At 36.6% G+C, this 17,986-nt stretch overlaps 1 protein-coding gene across 2 annotated transcripts in view; it reads right to left on the minus strand.

The window, feature by feature from the left end:
- The window catches only part of SASS6 (SAS-6 centriolar assembly protein), a 45,038-nt gene that overhangs the window by 6,347 nt on the left and 20,705 nt on the right, over window positions 1-17,986 (minus strand). For both annotated transcript variants that reach the window (XM_044238754.1, XM_044238755.1), the window contains 3 exons: window positions 17,597-17,678; window positions 16,566-16,702; window positions 14,234-14,362 (listed from right to left, as the gene is read on the minus strand). In XM_044238754.1, the coding sequence (XP_044094689.1) occupies window positions 14,234-14,362; window positions 16,566-16,702; window positions 17,597-17,678 (348 nt within the window). The remainder of the gene's footprint in view (window positions 1-14,233; window positions 14,363-16,565; window positions 16,703-17,596; window positions 17,679-17,986) is intronic.

The raw sequence follows: 17,986 nt of genomic DNA on the forward strand, positions 1-17,986 counted from the left end.
TTTCCAGCTCCCTCCACCCCTCCTCTCTCTCTCTCCGCCCCCAACAATAAATAAAAAATCTTTAAAACAATCAAAAGTAATCCAAGAATCTATACAAAAATCTAAAGATACACGACTGAGGTTTCATACCGGAAACTTATAAATGGGTTGTATCTTAAAAGTAGAGGTATATACATATTAAGTCACCAAACTAATAGATTAAAAAAACTGACTACTTGCATACAAAAGGAAAAGGCACAAGAAAACAAGAAATATCTATTTTTAGTAAAAATACAATAATAGCGGATAGGTACAAACTATTGGTTAAAATTACGAATAAAAAAGGTAGGGGCACCTGAGTGGCTCAGTGGGTTAAGCCTCTGCCTTTGGTTCAGGTCATGATCTCAGGGTCCTGGGATCCAGCCCTACATCAGGCTCTCTGCTCAATGGGGAGCCTGTTTCTCCCACCCCTCCCAGCCTCTCTGCCTATTTGCGATCTCTGTCAAATAAATCTTTAAAAAAAAAAAAAGTATAGGCTAATAATGTACTTGACTATCAATGTTCAGTATTCCAAAGTTATTAGTTCTCCCTACATTAATCTATGCATTTCACATGATAACCTTAAACACACAAAGGATTTTTAAAAGTGAATTTTTTAAAAAGAATTTTCCAATATTCCTTATAGAAAAATAAACATGAAAGAGTAAGAAATGTTAAGTACCAGATATCAATTCATAAGATACAGGCAAATGTAATAAATTACAAAACTGGACAAAATAAAAAGAATGGTCTCAAATACTGAACAAAAGGTAGTACACCACTGTGAGAAGTGTGATCCCTACAACTGACCCAGGTTTCCAAGTGGAAGCACTTTATCTAAATTCAGGTACAGAGGTAAAACATAATTGCTAAGAGTGGAAGAGATCAAGATCAGAATTTAGGGAGGCTGGGGACTGGAAGTTGCAGAGCAGAATTCTGACAAGCAAGAAGCTCTAAGGAGGCTCCTCGGTTCTCAGTCATTTAAGCGTCTGACTCTTGATTCAGGCTCAGGTTATGATCTCAGGTTTGGGAGATCAAGAGGCTCCATGCTCACTGTGGAGTCTGCTTGGAATTCTCTCTCCTCTCCCTCTGCCCCTCCTCCTGCTCATGCTCACTTGCTCACTCTCTCTCAAATGAATGACAATATAAAATTTTAAAAAAAGAATATAAAAAGAGAAAAACCTCTAGAAATCTGCATATGGGTCCCTTTTGAGTTTTTGCTCAGCACTAGACACATGCATAGGGACAAATCTCCAAAGACTAAAAAAAAAAAAAAAAAGATGGCAGATTTAATCTGAACAGTTCCCAAGGTTCACGATCATGGAGATAAAGTTGAAAGTCCTTGGCAATTATTTAAGGCATTCAGTGAAGAGCCATGAAGGAACATAGCTTTATAGAAGGGCTGAACTACCCCTTGAGTAAAAGCTACCCAGATAACTGAAATAAAGCTGAAGAAGAAAACAAAAAATCCAGAATGCTATGATCTAAATGGTCCAGTCAAGGCACAGGGTGACAGAACGGAAACAAACAAGCCCCATCTATATGCTGCTCAGAAGAGATTTGCTTCAGATCTAAAGACACATGAAGACTGAAACTGAAGTGATGAAAAAGATATTCCACAAAAACGGAAGCGAAATAAAACCTACATAGCAATACTTACATCAAACAACACAGACGTTAAAGCATAACAAAAGATAAAGAACATAAAGAATAATAAAGGGATGAATCCAACAAAGGGATACAATTGTAAATATCTATGTACTGACCACTGGAGCACTTAATAGGCAAATATTAGCAGATGTAAAGGGAGAAATTGACAGTAATACAATGATAGTAGGGGATTTTAACACCCCACTTACATCAATGGATAATTCAGGCAAAAAATTAAGTGGGAACTGTGTCTTTGCATAACATATTAGACCAGATAGACTTAACAGATACATACAGAACGTTCCATCCCAAAACAAAAGAATACACATTGCTTTAAAATCACATGAAACGGGGATGCCTAGGTGTATCAGTTGGATAAGTATCTACCTTTGACTCGGGTTATGATCCCAGGGTACTGGAATCGAGTCCCACATCGGGCTCCTTGCTCAGCGGGGAGTCCGTTTCTCTCTCTGCCTACCACTCTGCCTGCTTGTGCACTCTCTGACAAATAAATAAAAATCTTTAAAAGAATAAAGTAAAATAAAATCACATGAAACATTCTCCAGGACAGATCACATATTGGGTCACAAAACAGGTATCAATAAATCTAAGACTGAAATCATAACAACCACAACAGTTACGAAACTAGAAATCACAAGAAAAAAAAACTGGAAAAAGCATAAACACATGGAGCTTAAATAACATGCTACTAAATACCCACTGGGTCAATGAAATGAAGGAGGAAATCAAAAACCACATGAAGACAGGGGTGCCTGGGTGGCTCATTTGTTAAGCATCTGCCTTTGGCTCAGGTGGTCCTGGGATGGAGCCCTCATCAGGCTCCTGCTCAGCAGGAAACCTGCTTTTCTCTCTCCCACTTCCCCTGCTTGTATTCCTTCTCTCACTGTCTCTTTGTCAAATAAATAAATAAAATCTTAAAAAGAAAAAAAAAAAGAAACCAAAAATCCAAATGAAGACAAAAGAAAATGAAATCACAGTGGTCCAAAGTCTACTGGATGCAACTAACACAATCCTTAGAGGAAAATTTATAGTGATAAAGGCTTACCTCAAAAAATAAGAAAAATCTCAAACTAACTTTACATCTTGAAGGAACTAGAAAAAGATGGGATGCCTGGGTGGTTCAGTCATCAAACTTCTGCCTTCGGCTCAGTTCATGATCCTAGGGTCCTGGGATCCAGCCCTGCATCAGGCTCCCTGCTCAGCAGGAAGCTTGCTTCTCCCTCTCCCACTTCCCCTGCTTGTGTTCCCTCTCACTGTGTCTCTCTCTAGCAGTTAATAAATAAAATCTTTAAAAAAAGAAAAAAAAAAAAAAAAAAGAACAAAGCCCAAGCCGGGGAAAATAAAGATTAGAGCAGAAATAAATGAAACAGAGACTAAAAAAACACCGAAAGAGATCAATGAAATCAGGTGGTTCTTTGAAAATATCAACAAACCTGACAAACTTTTAGCGAGACTCATGAAGAAAAAAGAGAAAAACAAAATAAATAAAATCAGAAAGGAAAGTAACAACCACCACCACAGAAACAAAAAGGATTATAAGAAACCAAAATGAAAAATTATATGCCAAAAATTGGGCAACCAAGAAGGTACAGATTCCTAAAAACCTACAATCTTCCAAAACTGAATTGAGAGAGAAAATCTGAACAGTTGAGACCAATTTCTAGTCAATAAATTAAATCAGTAATCAAAAAATTCCTGGGACACCTGGGTGGCTTAGTTGGTTAAGCATCTAACTCTTGATTTCAGCTCAGGTCATGATCTCAGGGTTCTGAGACTAAGCCCCACGTCAGGCTCCGCATTCAGCATGGAATCTGCTTCAGATTCTCTCTCTCTCCCTTTCCCTCTGTCCCTTTTCCCACTCATGCTCTCTAAAATAAATAACATCTTCCAAAACTCCCCAAATTCCCAACAAATCAAAGTTCAGAACCCGATGGATTCACAGGCAAATTCTACCTAACATTTAAAGAAGAATTAATGTCTATTTTCTTGTCAATCTATTCCAAAAAATAGAACAAGAAAGGAAGCTTCAATATGTAGATATATTCTACAAGGTCAGCATTACTGTCACAATAAACCCTACAAGACAAGACACTACAAAAAAGAAAAACTAAAGGTCACATCCCTGAAGAACACAGATACAAAAATCCTCAGCAAAAGGTAGCAAACAACATACCATAATATAATAAAAGCATCATTCACACTCCACATCAGACTCTAAGCTCAGTCAGGGAGTCTGCTTGTGGATTCTCTCTCTCCCTCTCCCTGTGCCCCTCCCCCTGCTTGCACGCTATCTCTAATATAAATAAATAAATAAATCTCGGGTGAAGGAAAAAAGCATCATTCACCCCACTTAAGTGGATTTATTCCTGGGATCCAAGAATGGTTCAATATCTGCAAATCAACCAATATGTGAAACACCACATTAACAAAAATCACATAATCATCTCTATAGATAAAAAGAAAAAGCATTTAACGACTTCAATACTCATTCATGATAAAAATTCTCAACAAACTGGGTTTAAAGACAACATAACAAAAGCCATATATGACAAACCCATATCATACTGAATGGTGGAAAACTGAAACTTTTTCCCCTAACATTAGGATTAGTAAAAGGATGTTCACTCTAGCTACTTTTATTCAACATGGTACTGGAAGTCCTACCCAAAGCAATCAGACAAGAAGAAATAAAAGGCATACAAAGTGGTAAGTAACAGACAATCACCATTTACAGATGACATGATACCACTGATAGAAAACCCTAAAGACTCTACAAAAAATACTATTAGATTAAATGAATTCAGTAAAATTGCAGGATACAAAATTAATATACAGAGTTGGTTGTGTTTCTATAGACTAATCATGAAGCAGCAGAAAGGGAAATTAGGAAAACAATTCCAGGCACTCCTATGTTTACAGCAGCATTATTTATAATAGCTAAGTTATGGAAGCAGCCCAGGTGTCCATCAATTGATGAATGAATAAATAAAATGTGGTGTACATATGCAATGGAGTGTTCTTCAGCTCTAAGGAATGAAAACTTCCCACTTGCAATGACATGGTGCAGCTATAATGGTAAACAAAACAGGTCAGAGAAAGACAAATACTATATGATTTCATTCATTCATGGAATTTAAGAAACAAAATAAGCAATGGGAAAAAAAATAAGAGAGAGAGACAAATAATAGATTCTTTTTTTTTTTTTAAGATTTTATTTATTTATTTGACAGAGAGAGATCATAAGTAGTCAGACAGGCAGGCAGAGAGAGAGGAAGGGAAGCAGGCTCTCTGCTAAGCAGAGAGCCTGATTTGGGGCTTGATCCCAGGACCCTGAGATCATGACCTGAGCTGAAGGCAGAGGCTAACCCACTGAGCCACCCAGGCACCCCCAAATAATAGATTCTTAATTATAGAGAACAAACTGCTGGTTACCAGAGGGAGTGGGGATGAAGGGATGGGCTAAACAGCTGGTAGGGATATTAAGGCGAGCACTTGTGATGAGCACTAGGTGATGTATGGAAGTGCTGAATCATTATACTATACTCCTGAAACTAATATAACACTATGTTAAGTAACTGGAATTAAAGCTTTAAAAAAAGGTGCTCAAATAATCTGAAGAAGCACTTCTCCAAAGACAATATGCAAATAGCCAAAAGCATCATTAGGGCAATGCAAATCAAAACTACAGTGAGATACCACCTCATACCCAGTAAAATGGCTACTATTAAAAATAAATAAATAAGACAAGTTTTGGCAAGGATGTGGAAAAACTAGAACTCCTGGACATTATTAGTGGGAACACAAAATGGTACAACCATAATGAAAAACATTATGGCAGTTACTCAAAAAATTAAAATTGCTGGGGCGCCTGGGTGGTTCAGTGGGTTGGGCGTCTGCCCTCAGCTCAAGTCATGATCTCACAGTCCTGGGATTGAGCCCCACATTGGGCTCTCTTCTCAGCGGGAAGCCTGCTTCCCCCTCTCTCTCTGCCTGCCTCTCTGTCTCCTTGTGATCTCTGTCTCAAATAAATAAATAAAATATTAAAAAAATTTTTAAGTTGCTACCAGCAATTCTACTTCTGGTTATATACCCAAAAGAAATGAAAACAGGGCTTGAAGACATATTTGTACACCCATGTACACAGAAGCATTACTCTCAATAGCTAAACATGGAAGAAATTCAAGTGTCCATCAAAAGATAAACAAAATGTGTGACATACACACAATGGAATATTATTCAGCCATATAAAGGGAACAAATTCTGACAAATCCAAACTGAACAAATCCAGTTGTATGGTACAACTGGAATGAAATCTAAAGACACATGCTAAGTGAAGTAAGCCAGTCACAAAAAGACAAATACTATATGGTGATATCACTTTATATGAGGTATTTATTTTTTTTTTAATTTTTTATTTTTTTAAAATTTCATTCATTTACTTGACAGACAGAGATCACAGGCAGGCAGAAAGGCAGGCACAGAGAGTGGAAGGGAAGCAGGTTCCCTGCTGAGCAGAGAGCCCAATGCGGGACTTGATCCCAGGACCCTGGGATCATGACCCGAGCCGAAGGCAGAGGCTTTAACCCACTGAGCCACCCAGGCGCCCCTATATGAGGTATTTATAACAGTCAAAATCATAGAGATAGAAAGTAGAGCTGCGGTTACCAGGAGCTGGGAGGCATGGGGGAAATTGGGAAATTCCTGGTTAATGGGTACAGAGTTTCGATTTTACAAGATGAAAGGAGCTCTGGAGATGGCTGGTGGTGACGGTTGCACAGTATTATGTATGTATTTAACATCACTGCCTGTGTATACACAATTTTTAATTCTAAACTTTAAAAAGGTTAAGGGGCACTTGGATGGCTCAGTCGTTTAAGCGTCTGACTTTGGCTCAGGTCATGATCCTGGAGTCCTGGGATTGAGGCCAGGGAACTCAGAGCAAGGAACAAGGAGCTCGGAACAAGGGAGGCTGTTTCTCCCTCTCTCTCTCTGTTCCCCCTACTCATGCTCACTCAATCTCAAATAAAAAATAAATAAATCTTTAAAAAGGTTAAGACAATGAATTTTATATGTATTTTGCCACAGATTTTTTTTTTTAAGTGGAGTACACTACAAAAGTTAAATTTTACTGTGTGTAAATGATACCTCAATAATCTGACTTAAACTGTAGCTGGAAAGTTCTGAGGCTCATCAATAAAATTTTAGGGGCACCTGGGTGGCTCTGGTTCTGAAAAATCTGACCAGCTCAGGTCATGATCTCAGCATCCTAGAATCAGGCCCCATGTTAGGCTCTACACTCAGCGGGGAGTCCGTTTTTCTTTCTCCCTCTGCCCCACTCCCACTGATGTGCATGTACATATACTCCCTCTCCCTCTTTCAATTAAGAAAATTAAAAAAAATTTTTTTAGATACACTAACACCTATAGATGAAAATGAAGCATCTTCAAAAACAAAAAACAAACCCACTTATAATGGCACCATAAATAAAAGACATAAGAATAAACTTAACTGAGGACATGAAAGACACACACTCTGAAAATTATAAAACACCGATGAAAGAAATTGAAGACAAAATAAATGGAATGCTATATTATATTCACAGGCTGGAAGAATTAATTTTGTTAAAATGTCCACACTACCCAAAGCAATCTACAGATTCAATGTAATCCCTATCAAAATACTAATAGCATTCTTCACAAAACTATAATAAATAATACTAAAACTTCTACAGAGGCACGCCTGGGTGACTCAGTTGGTAAAGCACCTGACTTTGGCTCAGGTCATAATACCCCCGCGTCCTGGGATGGAGCCCTGAGTCAGGCTTCAAGCTCAATGAAGAGCCTGCTTCTCCTTCTCCCTCTTCCCCTCCCCACCCCCTACTCGTGCGCCCTCTCTCTCTCCAATAGAATCTTAAAAAAATTAAATTTCTACAGAATCACAAAAGGCATCAAATAGCCAAAGCAGTTCATGAGAAAAAACAATGAAGCTGGAGGTACATTTCAAGATAATACTACAAGGCTGTAGTAAAACAAAAATAAAACACACAGATCAATCAAACAGAATAGAGCACAGAGAAATAAACCCATCCCTATATGGTAAATTAAATTATAGCATGGGATGTAAGAATATACAGTGAGGCAAAAGACAGTCTCTTAAACGAGTGGTGCTGGGACAACTGGACAGCTCAATGCACTGGAATAAACCTGGATGACATTCACGTCATACCTAAAAATTAAATGGATTAAAGACCCAAATGTGAGGGCGCCTGGGTGGCTCAGTGGGTTAAAGCCTCTGCCTTCGGCTCAGGTCATGATCCCAGGGTCCTGGGATCGAGCCCCGCATCGGGCTCTCTGCTCAAAAGGGAGCCTGCTTCCTCCTCCTCTCTCTCTCTCTCTCTGCCTGCCTCTCTGCCTACTTGTGATCTCTGTCAAATAAATAAATAAGATCTTAAAAAAAAAAAAAAAAAAAAAAGACCCAAATGTGAGGCCTGAAACTGTAAAACTCCTAGAAGAAAATATGGCCAGTAATCTCTTTGACATCAGCCTTAGCAACATTTTTCTAGATGTGTGTCTGAAGGCAAGTGAAATAAAAGCAAAAATAAACTGTTGAGACCACACAAAAATAACGAGCTTTTGAAAAGCAAAGGAAACCATCAACAAAACAGGAAACCTACTGAATAGAAATTTGCAAATGATACATCCAATAACTTAATATCAAAAATATATAAAGTGACACGACTCAACACCACTCCCTCTCCACACACACGAAGGATCTGATTAAAAAATGAGCAGAGAATCTGAATGATTCTTCCAAAGAAGATATACAGGTAGCCAGCAGATACATGAAAACATGCTCAACATCACTCATCATCCATTAACAAAGCACTACTTAATTATAGTCCATCCATAAACTAAGTAGTTATTAAATAACAAAAACATTCTGACACATGAAAAGGGACCTATTCCATAATACTGTTGAATGAAGTAAGGCACAGAACAGTAGGCATGTACTATCTATAATTAAATATACAAACCCTGATATATACAAATGTATATACATATACAGGTACACACATATATCCTTGCATATGCCTTAAATATTTTTGGAATATATCAAAGAAACTCCTAACAGTGACCTTCTCTGAGGTGACAACTAGAAACCACAGGAGGGACATTTAGACACTATATCCTCTTGTACAAGTGGAAGCTTCCTAAGTTCATATATTATTTTTTAAATAGTTAACAGAAAATAAGCAAAAATTAATTTAGAACCATCTGGTGAATAAAGTGGCTAACTGAATTGAGGAATGCAGATAAAATCTGTCTCTGAATATACATTGTGGGCTAAACATTATCAAGATAAATCAATCCTCTGATCTTCACTACATTCTCATTATAGAAAAATCCCTCACATCACAATATCCAGGATGAAATTTGATCATTGTAAAAGTTCTCAGTGAGGGTTGTCTGGGGGGCTCAGTTAGTTAAGCAGCCAACCTTTGATTTCAGCTCAGGTCATGATCTCAGGGTTGTGAGATTGAGCCCTGCATCATGCTGAATAAGAGAGAGCGTTGAGAGGGGAGAGGTGAGAGGGAGAAACAGACCCCTGCTGAGCAGGGAGCCCGATGTATGACTCAATCCCTGGACTCCAGGATCATGACCTGAGCCAAAAGCAGTTTCTTAACCAACTCAGCCACTTGGGCGCCTCAAAAGTATTAAATCTTAACAGAAACATTTAAAGACATCACATATATCACAGATTCAGTATCATGAAATAAAATTTTTTTTACTTCAACTAAAAAGAGCATGTTTTAATGATTATAGCTGCCAGCACAGTTCTACCTAGATCAGTGGTCTCCAAAGTAGGCAGTGATTGTGACCATACGCTGAGGTAGAAGAAAATCTCATAAATTTGATTTATACACATTTTCAATTTACTCTTTAATTTATATATTCAAGTATTTTATTAATAATAGATAACATAATAAAGCAATTATCACGTACAAGGCACTATTCTAAGCGAATGTATTAACTCACCTAGCTCTTACAATAATCCAGCAAGGCAGATAAAATTACTGCTCCATTTTACAAGTGGAGGCACTGAAACATGAAAGTTAGAGGTTTCTTCTTTTTTGTCTGTTTCAGTGGCTGACCCAATTCACCTTGATAAAGGCAAGATTTAAACCCTAACAAAAATGAACTATTGGGACTTCCATCAAGATCAAAAGCTTTTGCATAGCAAAGGAAACAGTTATCAAAACCAAAAGACAACTGACAGAATGGGAGAAGATATTTGCAAACTACGTATCAGATAAAGGGCTAGTATCCAAAATATAAAGTACTTATGAAACTCAACACCCAAAGAACAAATAATCCAATCAAGAAATGGGCAGAGGACATGAACAGACATTTTTGCAAAGACATCCAGATGGCCAACAGACACATGAAAAAGTGCTCCACATTACTCAGCATCAGGGAAATACAAATCAAAACCACAATGAGATACCACCTCACACCAGTCAGAATGGCTAAAATTAACAAGTCAGGAAATGACAGATGCTGGTGAGGATGCGGAGAAAGGGGAACCCTCCTACACTGTTGGTGGGAATGCAAGCTGGTGCAACCACTCTGGAAAACAGCATGGAGGTTTCTCAAAAAGTTGAAAATAGAGCTACCCTATGACCCAGCAATTGCACTACTGGATATTTATCCTAAAGATAAATATCACTCACAAATGGAGTGATCCAAAGGGGCACATGCACCCAAATGTTTATAGCAGCAATGTCCGCATGTCCGCAATAGCTAAACTATGGAAGAACTGAGATGTCCATCAACAGATGAATGGATAAAGAAGATGTGGTGTGTATATATATATATATATATATATACACACACACACACACACATACATACATACATACACAATGGAATACTAAGCAGCCATCAAAAGAAATGAAATCTTGCTATTTGCAATGATTGGGATGGAACTAGAGGGTATTATGCTTAGTGAAATAAGTCAATCAGAGAAAGACAATTATAATATGATCTCCCTGATATGTGGAAGTTGAGAGGCAACGTGGGGGGTTTGGGGATTAGGAAAGGAAATAAATGAAACAAGAGGGATTGGTAGGGAGACAAACCATGAGACTCTTAATGTCACAAACAAACTGAGGGTTGCTGGGAAGAGGGGGATAGGGAGAGGGTGGTGGGGTTATGGACATTGGGGAAGGTATGTGCTATGGTGAGTGCTGTGAAGTGTGTAAACCTGGTGATTCACAGACCTGTACCCCTGGAGCTAATTATACATTACATGTTAATTAAAAAAAGATTTAAACCCGAACATCAGATTCCACCTTCTTAACCACTAAACTATACTGTTCATAATACAGTAGTTGAATAGTATATGCATATAATTCACAAATAAATACTCACCAGAGTCAAGCTCAACATGTTTTATTTGTTTTAGGTTGCTTTTGTTTTTTAACTTTTGGGGATACATAATCAAAAGAATATGGAGATCAGTGATATAGGAAACCCTAAAAGTCTAGCTCTTATATTTAGGAACATCCTTGCTATAATGATTCCTCTAATTCCCGAAAAACTATAAAGGTAATCTTGTAAGTCATATTAGACCATATTTGGGCAATTATCTGCAAAGTATGTATAGTATTTTTTTGTCCTCACTTTGAACATTTTATATATATATATATCTCCATATCCCTCCCCCCCGGAAAGCTGTTTAAGATTAAAAAAAAAGCAATTTGAAAAACAGTGTGGAAGTCCCTCAAAAAGTTAAAAATAGAACTACTTTATGATCCAGCAATTGTACTACTGGATATTTACCCAAAGAATACAAAAACACTAATTCAAAGGGATACAAGCATCCCTATGTGTATAGCAGCATTATATATAATAGCCAAGATAGGGTAACAGTCCAAGTATCCATGAGTTGACGAATGGAAAAGATGTGGTATATCTACATAATGGAATAGAATTCAGCCATACAAAGAATGAAATCTTGCCAAATGCAATGACGTGGATGGAGCTAGAGAATATAATGCTAAGATAAATATACGTCAAGGACAAATACCATACGATTTCACTTATACATGGAATTTAAGAAAGAGAACAAGCAAATAAAAAAATGAGAGTGTGTGTGTCAAAAACAAAAACAGACTTTTAATTACAGAGAATAATCTGATGGTTACCAGGGGGAGGGTGTTGGGGTTAAATAGGGTTAAGGAGTTGATGAAGATTAAGGAGTGTACTTGTGATCACTTGAGCACCAAGTGATATACAGAACTGATAAATTACTATATTGTATACCTAAAACTAATAATACTGCATTTAACTAATTGTAATTAAAATAAAAACTTAAAAATAAAATAGAATGAAGAAGCAATTCAATCATAATTCTCAAGAAAAAAATTGATCCAACACACAATCACATTTGAGTACATGATATTCATTAAGGAACACAGTATTCAAGAAACAAGCGTTGGCAAGGATGTAGAGAAAAAGGAACCCTCACACACAGTTGGTGAGAATGCAAACTGATGCATCCACTGTGTAAAATAGTATGGAGGGTCCTCAAAAAACTAAAAATAGAATAGCATATGATCCAGTAATTCCACTACTGGGTATTTACACAAAGAATAAGAAAACACTAATTTAAAAAGATATATACACCCCCACATTTATAGCAGCATTATTTACAATAGCCAAATTCTGGAAGCAGCCCAAGTGTCCACTGACAGATGAACGGATCAAGATAACGTGGTATATACACAATGTAATACTGTCCAGCCATTAAAGAAAGTATGAAATCTTGCCATTTGGAAAGCATGGAAGGAACTGAAGGGTATAACTGTATGTAAAATAAGTCAAAGAAAAACAAAAACCACATGATTTCACTCATATGTGGAATTTAAGAAATAAAACAAAGGGAAAAAAGACAAACCAAAAAACAAACTGTAGAAGACAAAATGAGGGGGGAGGTAGGTGGGTGAATGGGTGAACTCAATGAAGGGGATTAAGTATACACTTATCTTGATGAACACTGAGTAATATATAGAACTGCTGAATAACTACATTGTATACATGAAATTAATACTGTATGTTAACTATACTGGAATTAAAATTAAAAAACAAAATATGGACAAATAAAGTTAACAGCACAAGTGTTAGGTAACATCGTAAAAAAAATAGTACTCCTTTAAATACACATATCTGATACTCTTTAACAGACAATGCAGGAAAAGCCAACTAAATGCATCTAACTACTCTTTACATAATGATATTCAAAGCATAAAAACTTAGGTTTAATGCTCATTTCACTGAGAATTCTCAGGCTCAAAAAGTTAAAAAGAAGCATAGGCTAAGCAACACCGCTTATTTTTAGGGCAGCCCAAAACTAATTTGATAAAGGGTTTATAATAGCAATCTCAAAAGTCCTTAATTCAAAATATTCTTTTCAGGGACACCTGGATGGCTGAGTCAGTTAAGCATCTGACTCTTGATTTCGGCTCAAGTCATGACCTCAGGGTCATGGGATTGAGTACCACATTAGGCTCCATGCTCAGGGAGCAGTCAGTTTGAGATTCTCTCCCTTTCCCTCGGCCTCTGCCCCTGCTCCTCATGCACACATTCTCTCTCTAAAATAAATAAATAAATCTTTAAAAAAAACTCTTTCAAAAACATTTACTTGTCTCTGTAATTTACAAAAAACAACTTTCACCTAATGCTAGGAAAGAAAAAGAATCAGTGGCTGGTCTGAGCAGATTAAATTATTATGTAAATAAAATTATAATAAATAGGAAAACATATACACCTAAGACATTAGTACTAACGATGATGAAAAACTCAAGTGGATAGAAAAAAGCCTTAGCAAATAAATCACACTGGAGGAAATTCTAGGTCTATGTTATTTAAGATAATGTTGCCAGAACTACATTTTAGAATATGCTACAAGTCTGCCTTATCAGACCTTTAAACACTGGCAAGAGGGGAACCTGGGTGGCTTAGTTGTTGAGGTCATGATCCCAGGGTCCTGGGATCGAGCCCTACATTGGGCTCCCTGCTCAGTGGGAAGCCTGCTTCTCCCTCTCCCACTTCCCTGCTTATATTCCCTCTCTCACTGCTGTCAAATAAATAAATAAAATCTTTAAAGAAAGAAAGAAAGAATAAACACTGGTAACAGAATCCAAAAATGTCACCAGAGCTAATACATCAACAGTATGAAGTCAGTGATGCTAGTTAGGCTTCAGAGTTGTAATCAAGAATGAATAAAGTGGAAAAAGAGGCTGAATGGGAATAAAAAAAATGTAAGCAGAATGATGTCCAGCTTTTTATAAACCAGAGTGACTCAAGAAGTACCATATAGTACAGACTGTATTTCCTGTAAGTATAAACTAGATATTTGGGAATATATTTATGTATTACCTATATTTAGCAACTGACCAAAGGCTAATCTTCAAGAAAAAAAAAATGTTTGATAATAAATTGCTATATTTTCCCCCAAAAAAGTTATTAGTTAATTTTTCTACCTTTGGTCCTGAAACTGGGTGGATGGTATTTTTGGCAGATATAGGATGAGGAAAGGTATTTTGGAATGCAAATGCAGAGGAGACAGGATAACCAATCCCACAAGTTGGGTAAGGAAGTCTACCATCAACCTAAAAATAAAAACATAAAAAGGTTAAGGATGAGATTTTTTTGTTGTTGTAATACTAATACTTAAAAGCAGTATCTTAAAGGCCTATTTTATCATGACACTATGAAACTCTGTTTTATTATAACAGCATGAGGCTAGGATACCTTTAAGTTTTCTAAAGAGTGGCTGTACAAGCTTAGCAAAATAAGCCACTGGCTTATTTTAATATGCCAAATTTGGCTTATTTTAATAAGCCAAAGACCTTTGAACTGAGTTTAAACAACGACCTCTCTGAACCATCCTGGTTCTCTATAGGTCTTCCATTCCTGAAAAGGGGGAATGGAGGTAGGGTGGAGTCATAGATGAATAAGCCAATCAGACATAAAATAAAAATAATTTTCCGCCAGAATGAGAACAAGATACATGTTCTTAAACAGATTAATTCAGACCATAATTTGTTTTGCCATTAAGTTTCAATATGGCGGCAACACCATTAACCAATGTCACCTAAAGACTAAAAGAGAACAACCGAAACACAAACCTTAAGAAACAATTGTATACATCACTGGCTGCAAGACAAAAAACATCTACATAGCTATTTATCATAAGTCATGAAGGGTAAGCCTGTCAAGTTTTTCAAGTTTGTAATTCAGTACTGGGCACTTCTTTTCACACCTTTTCCCAATTTAGCAAAATATATTCCTTTTTTTAAACATCAAGTACAATCTGATTTACTAGTATAGATTTAAAATTCAATTAGATATGTGCATTTTAAATCCTCTTCCAATGCTCTCCAATCAAAAGCTACCAGAAACATATCTATAGGTATACAAGGTGGGTTTATTGCTCCTTACAAACAACGGAGACTGCATATCCTGGGAAACATAGTAAGGATGTGGCAGTACACAGGTGTTAAAAGGGACTTATATGTTAGGTGGTTTAAGAGAGTTTAATGAAGTGTAGCTTTGTTGTGAATCAGATGCTATCTGGAAATGAGGATAATTTTATAACTGATCATCTGAAATAAATGTTATTAGTTAAGTCGGGAGGAATGTATTAAGGCCAAAACTGTAATTGGTAAAGAAGGAAGAGTCAATCATGTTAGCCAGGATAGGAGGATGTTGCCCATTCTATGGTTTAGCAATTTTCATTTTTAAAAATTGTGTTCAGATATTATGAGGTGCTCTTGTTCTTGTCTTGATCTGTCACAGTCACAGAGTGGCCTTGCCTGATGTTGATAGTCTGTGAAATTATTTATGTTCAAGAGAAGAGCCCCAAGACCTAGCTGTGAGTCAGGCCAGCTCTCCTAGCAACACCAGGGCCTTGCTCCCAGATGTAAAGAGCTGCTGTTCTTTTTCTCTTCTCTCATTTCTTGCAAGGAGAAAGCAAAAGACCTGGTCTTAAGAGCTAGAAAGCTTAGATATCGTAATAATTCCTTCTAGAATCTAGAGCTGACAGGCTGATAAAAGGACATTTCTTTCTCTTTTCTTTTTCAAATAGAGTTCAGTTTATGCTGCCGCTTTTTTTTTTTTTTTTGATTTGGCAATTTTTTAAAATTTAATTTCTTTTCAGTGTAACAGATTTTTATTGTTTATGCACCACATTCAGTGCTCCATGCAATATGTGCCCTCCATAATACCCACCAGCAGGCTCCCCCAACCTCCCACCCCACCCCCTTCAAACCCCTCAGACTGTTTTTCAGAGTCCATAGTCTCTCATGGTTCATCTCCCCTCCAATTTCCCTCAACTCCCTTCTCCTCTCCAACTCCCCATGTCCTCCATGTTATATCTTATGCTCCACAAATAAGTGAAAACATATGATAGTTGACTCTCTCTGCTTGACTTATTTCACTCAGCATCAGTTTATACTTCCTGTATCATAGTTTCAAACTTAAGCCCAAACTCTGTTCTTCCTTCTTAAAGCCCCCAAAGTACTCCCTTCTTCAGAACATTTGGCATTACTTTGGTTATTACTGAATGATTTCTATATCCAATTAAACTTTAAAAATAAGTGTGCCCTTGAAATGCAGCCTCTTTGTTAGGAGCAAGTATACCTGTATGTCCCACTTCCAAGTGGGACTTAACATTTACCTCAGTGCTAACAGTTCTAGGACTCTAGCCATATTTGTACCAACACCTGAAGACATGAAGACTTCCTCACAGTCTGGAATATTTTAGTTTTAGGTAATTTACTAAGACCACTCAAGTCTTAATTTAAAACATACCACATTTGAGTTAGGAGAAATCCCACTTCTGATTATGTTGCTGCTAGAATGTACAGGTGGAGTGGTAGAAGGTCCCAATCCATCTTGCTTTCTCACTAGCTGATTTTCATTTAGTTCTTTATTTAACCATGTGATTACTTAAATAAAAGAACAAAACAAGGTAAAGAATTTCGAGTAATTTTTCTAATAACTTCAAACATCTAAAAATCATATTGAGATTTTTTAAATTTCAAGTCCTTAAAACTATCTTATATCACAGGAAAATATAGGTTCACCTCAATTTTTGCCATTAAAGACTCTTATTTTAGCAACTGCCACAGAGAACTCCTTATTCTTTACTATCAGAAGCATACATTTCTGCTTGTCAAGGACCTCTTTGAAGGCTTTCTTTTTTAGAATATCTTACAGTTTATTTGAAGTTCACACTCTCGTCTGATAGCTAATACAAAAACCAAAAAAATGTTAAAGGCTTAATCTTACACTTTAGTTTCAAATAATTATGTTATTACTATTAGATAAATACAGCAATTAAAATAAAGTAATAAAGAAGTTTGGTGAAGAATTTAAATTATAGTCAATATTTTCAATACTTAATTTTGGGTTACTGACACATGTAATATGGCTTTCTTTATAATGATAACAGTTTTACAGGGCAGTTGATATACAAGATATTATAGCAAAGACATCAAAACAATATATTTAAAATAAATTTTTTGGATGTAGCAATATCTTTTTTTAAAATTTTATTTATTTATTTGACAGAGAGAGAGAGATCACAAGTAGGCAGAGCAGCAGGCAGAGGGAGAGCGGGAAGCAGGCTCCCTGATGAGCAGAGAGCCCAATGTGGGACTCGATCCCAGGACCCTGAGATCATGACCTGAGCGGAAGGAGAGGCTTAACCCACTGAGCCACCCAGGTGCCCCGGATGTAGCAATATCTTGATTTACCTAGACTTCTATGAATTCAAATACAATTTTCAGAGTAAGAACACAATTACAAACCTCATTTACATAAAAACATAAAATACTTACATTTTTCATTATTTTTTAGAAGCTGTTTGCTTTCTTCAAGCTTTTGAACGGTAGCTTCTAACTGTTCTTGTAATTTGCACACCTGAAATGTCAATCCTCATAAGTATAATAAAGGCTAAATAAAAACTGAACAAATGTATTTCTATTAATTAATTACTATTAACTACTATTAAAAAGAAAAAGTTAATTATAGCTCACCTGTGTAACACTATACATATATACGTATATACACATATACTGTACATGTATATGAATACTGAAGGTATCTGAGCCATGATAACCAACTTTTCAAACTGAAGTAAGTTAACTTCTGTTGAAGCTAGTCATGTTCTTTTGGGGGGAGAAAAGCTAAAAAGCTCTTTTCTAATATAATAAAGTAGAAATTTTAAA

The sequence above is a fragment of the Neovison vison genome, chromosome 2, assembly GCF_020171115.1.
Source record: "Neovison vison isolate M4711 chromosome 2, ASM_NN_V1, whole genome shotgun sequence".
Taxonomy (NCBI): Eukaryota; Metazoa; Chordata; class Mammalia; order Carnivora; family Mustelidae; genus Neogale; species Neogale vison.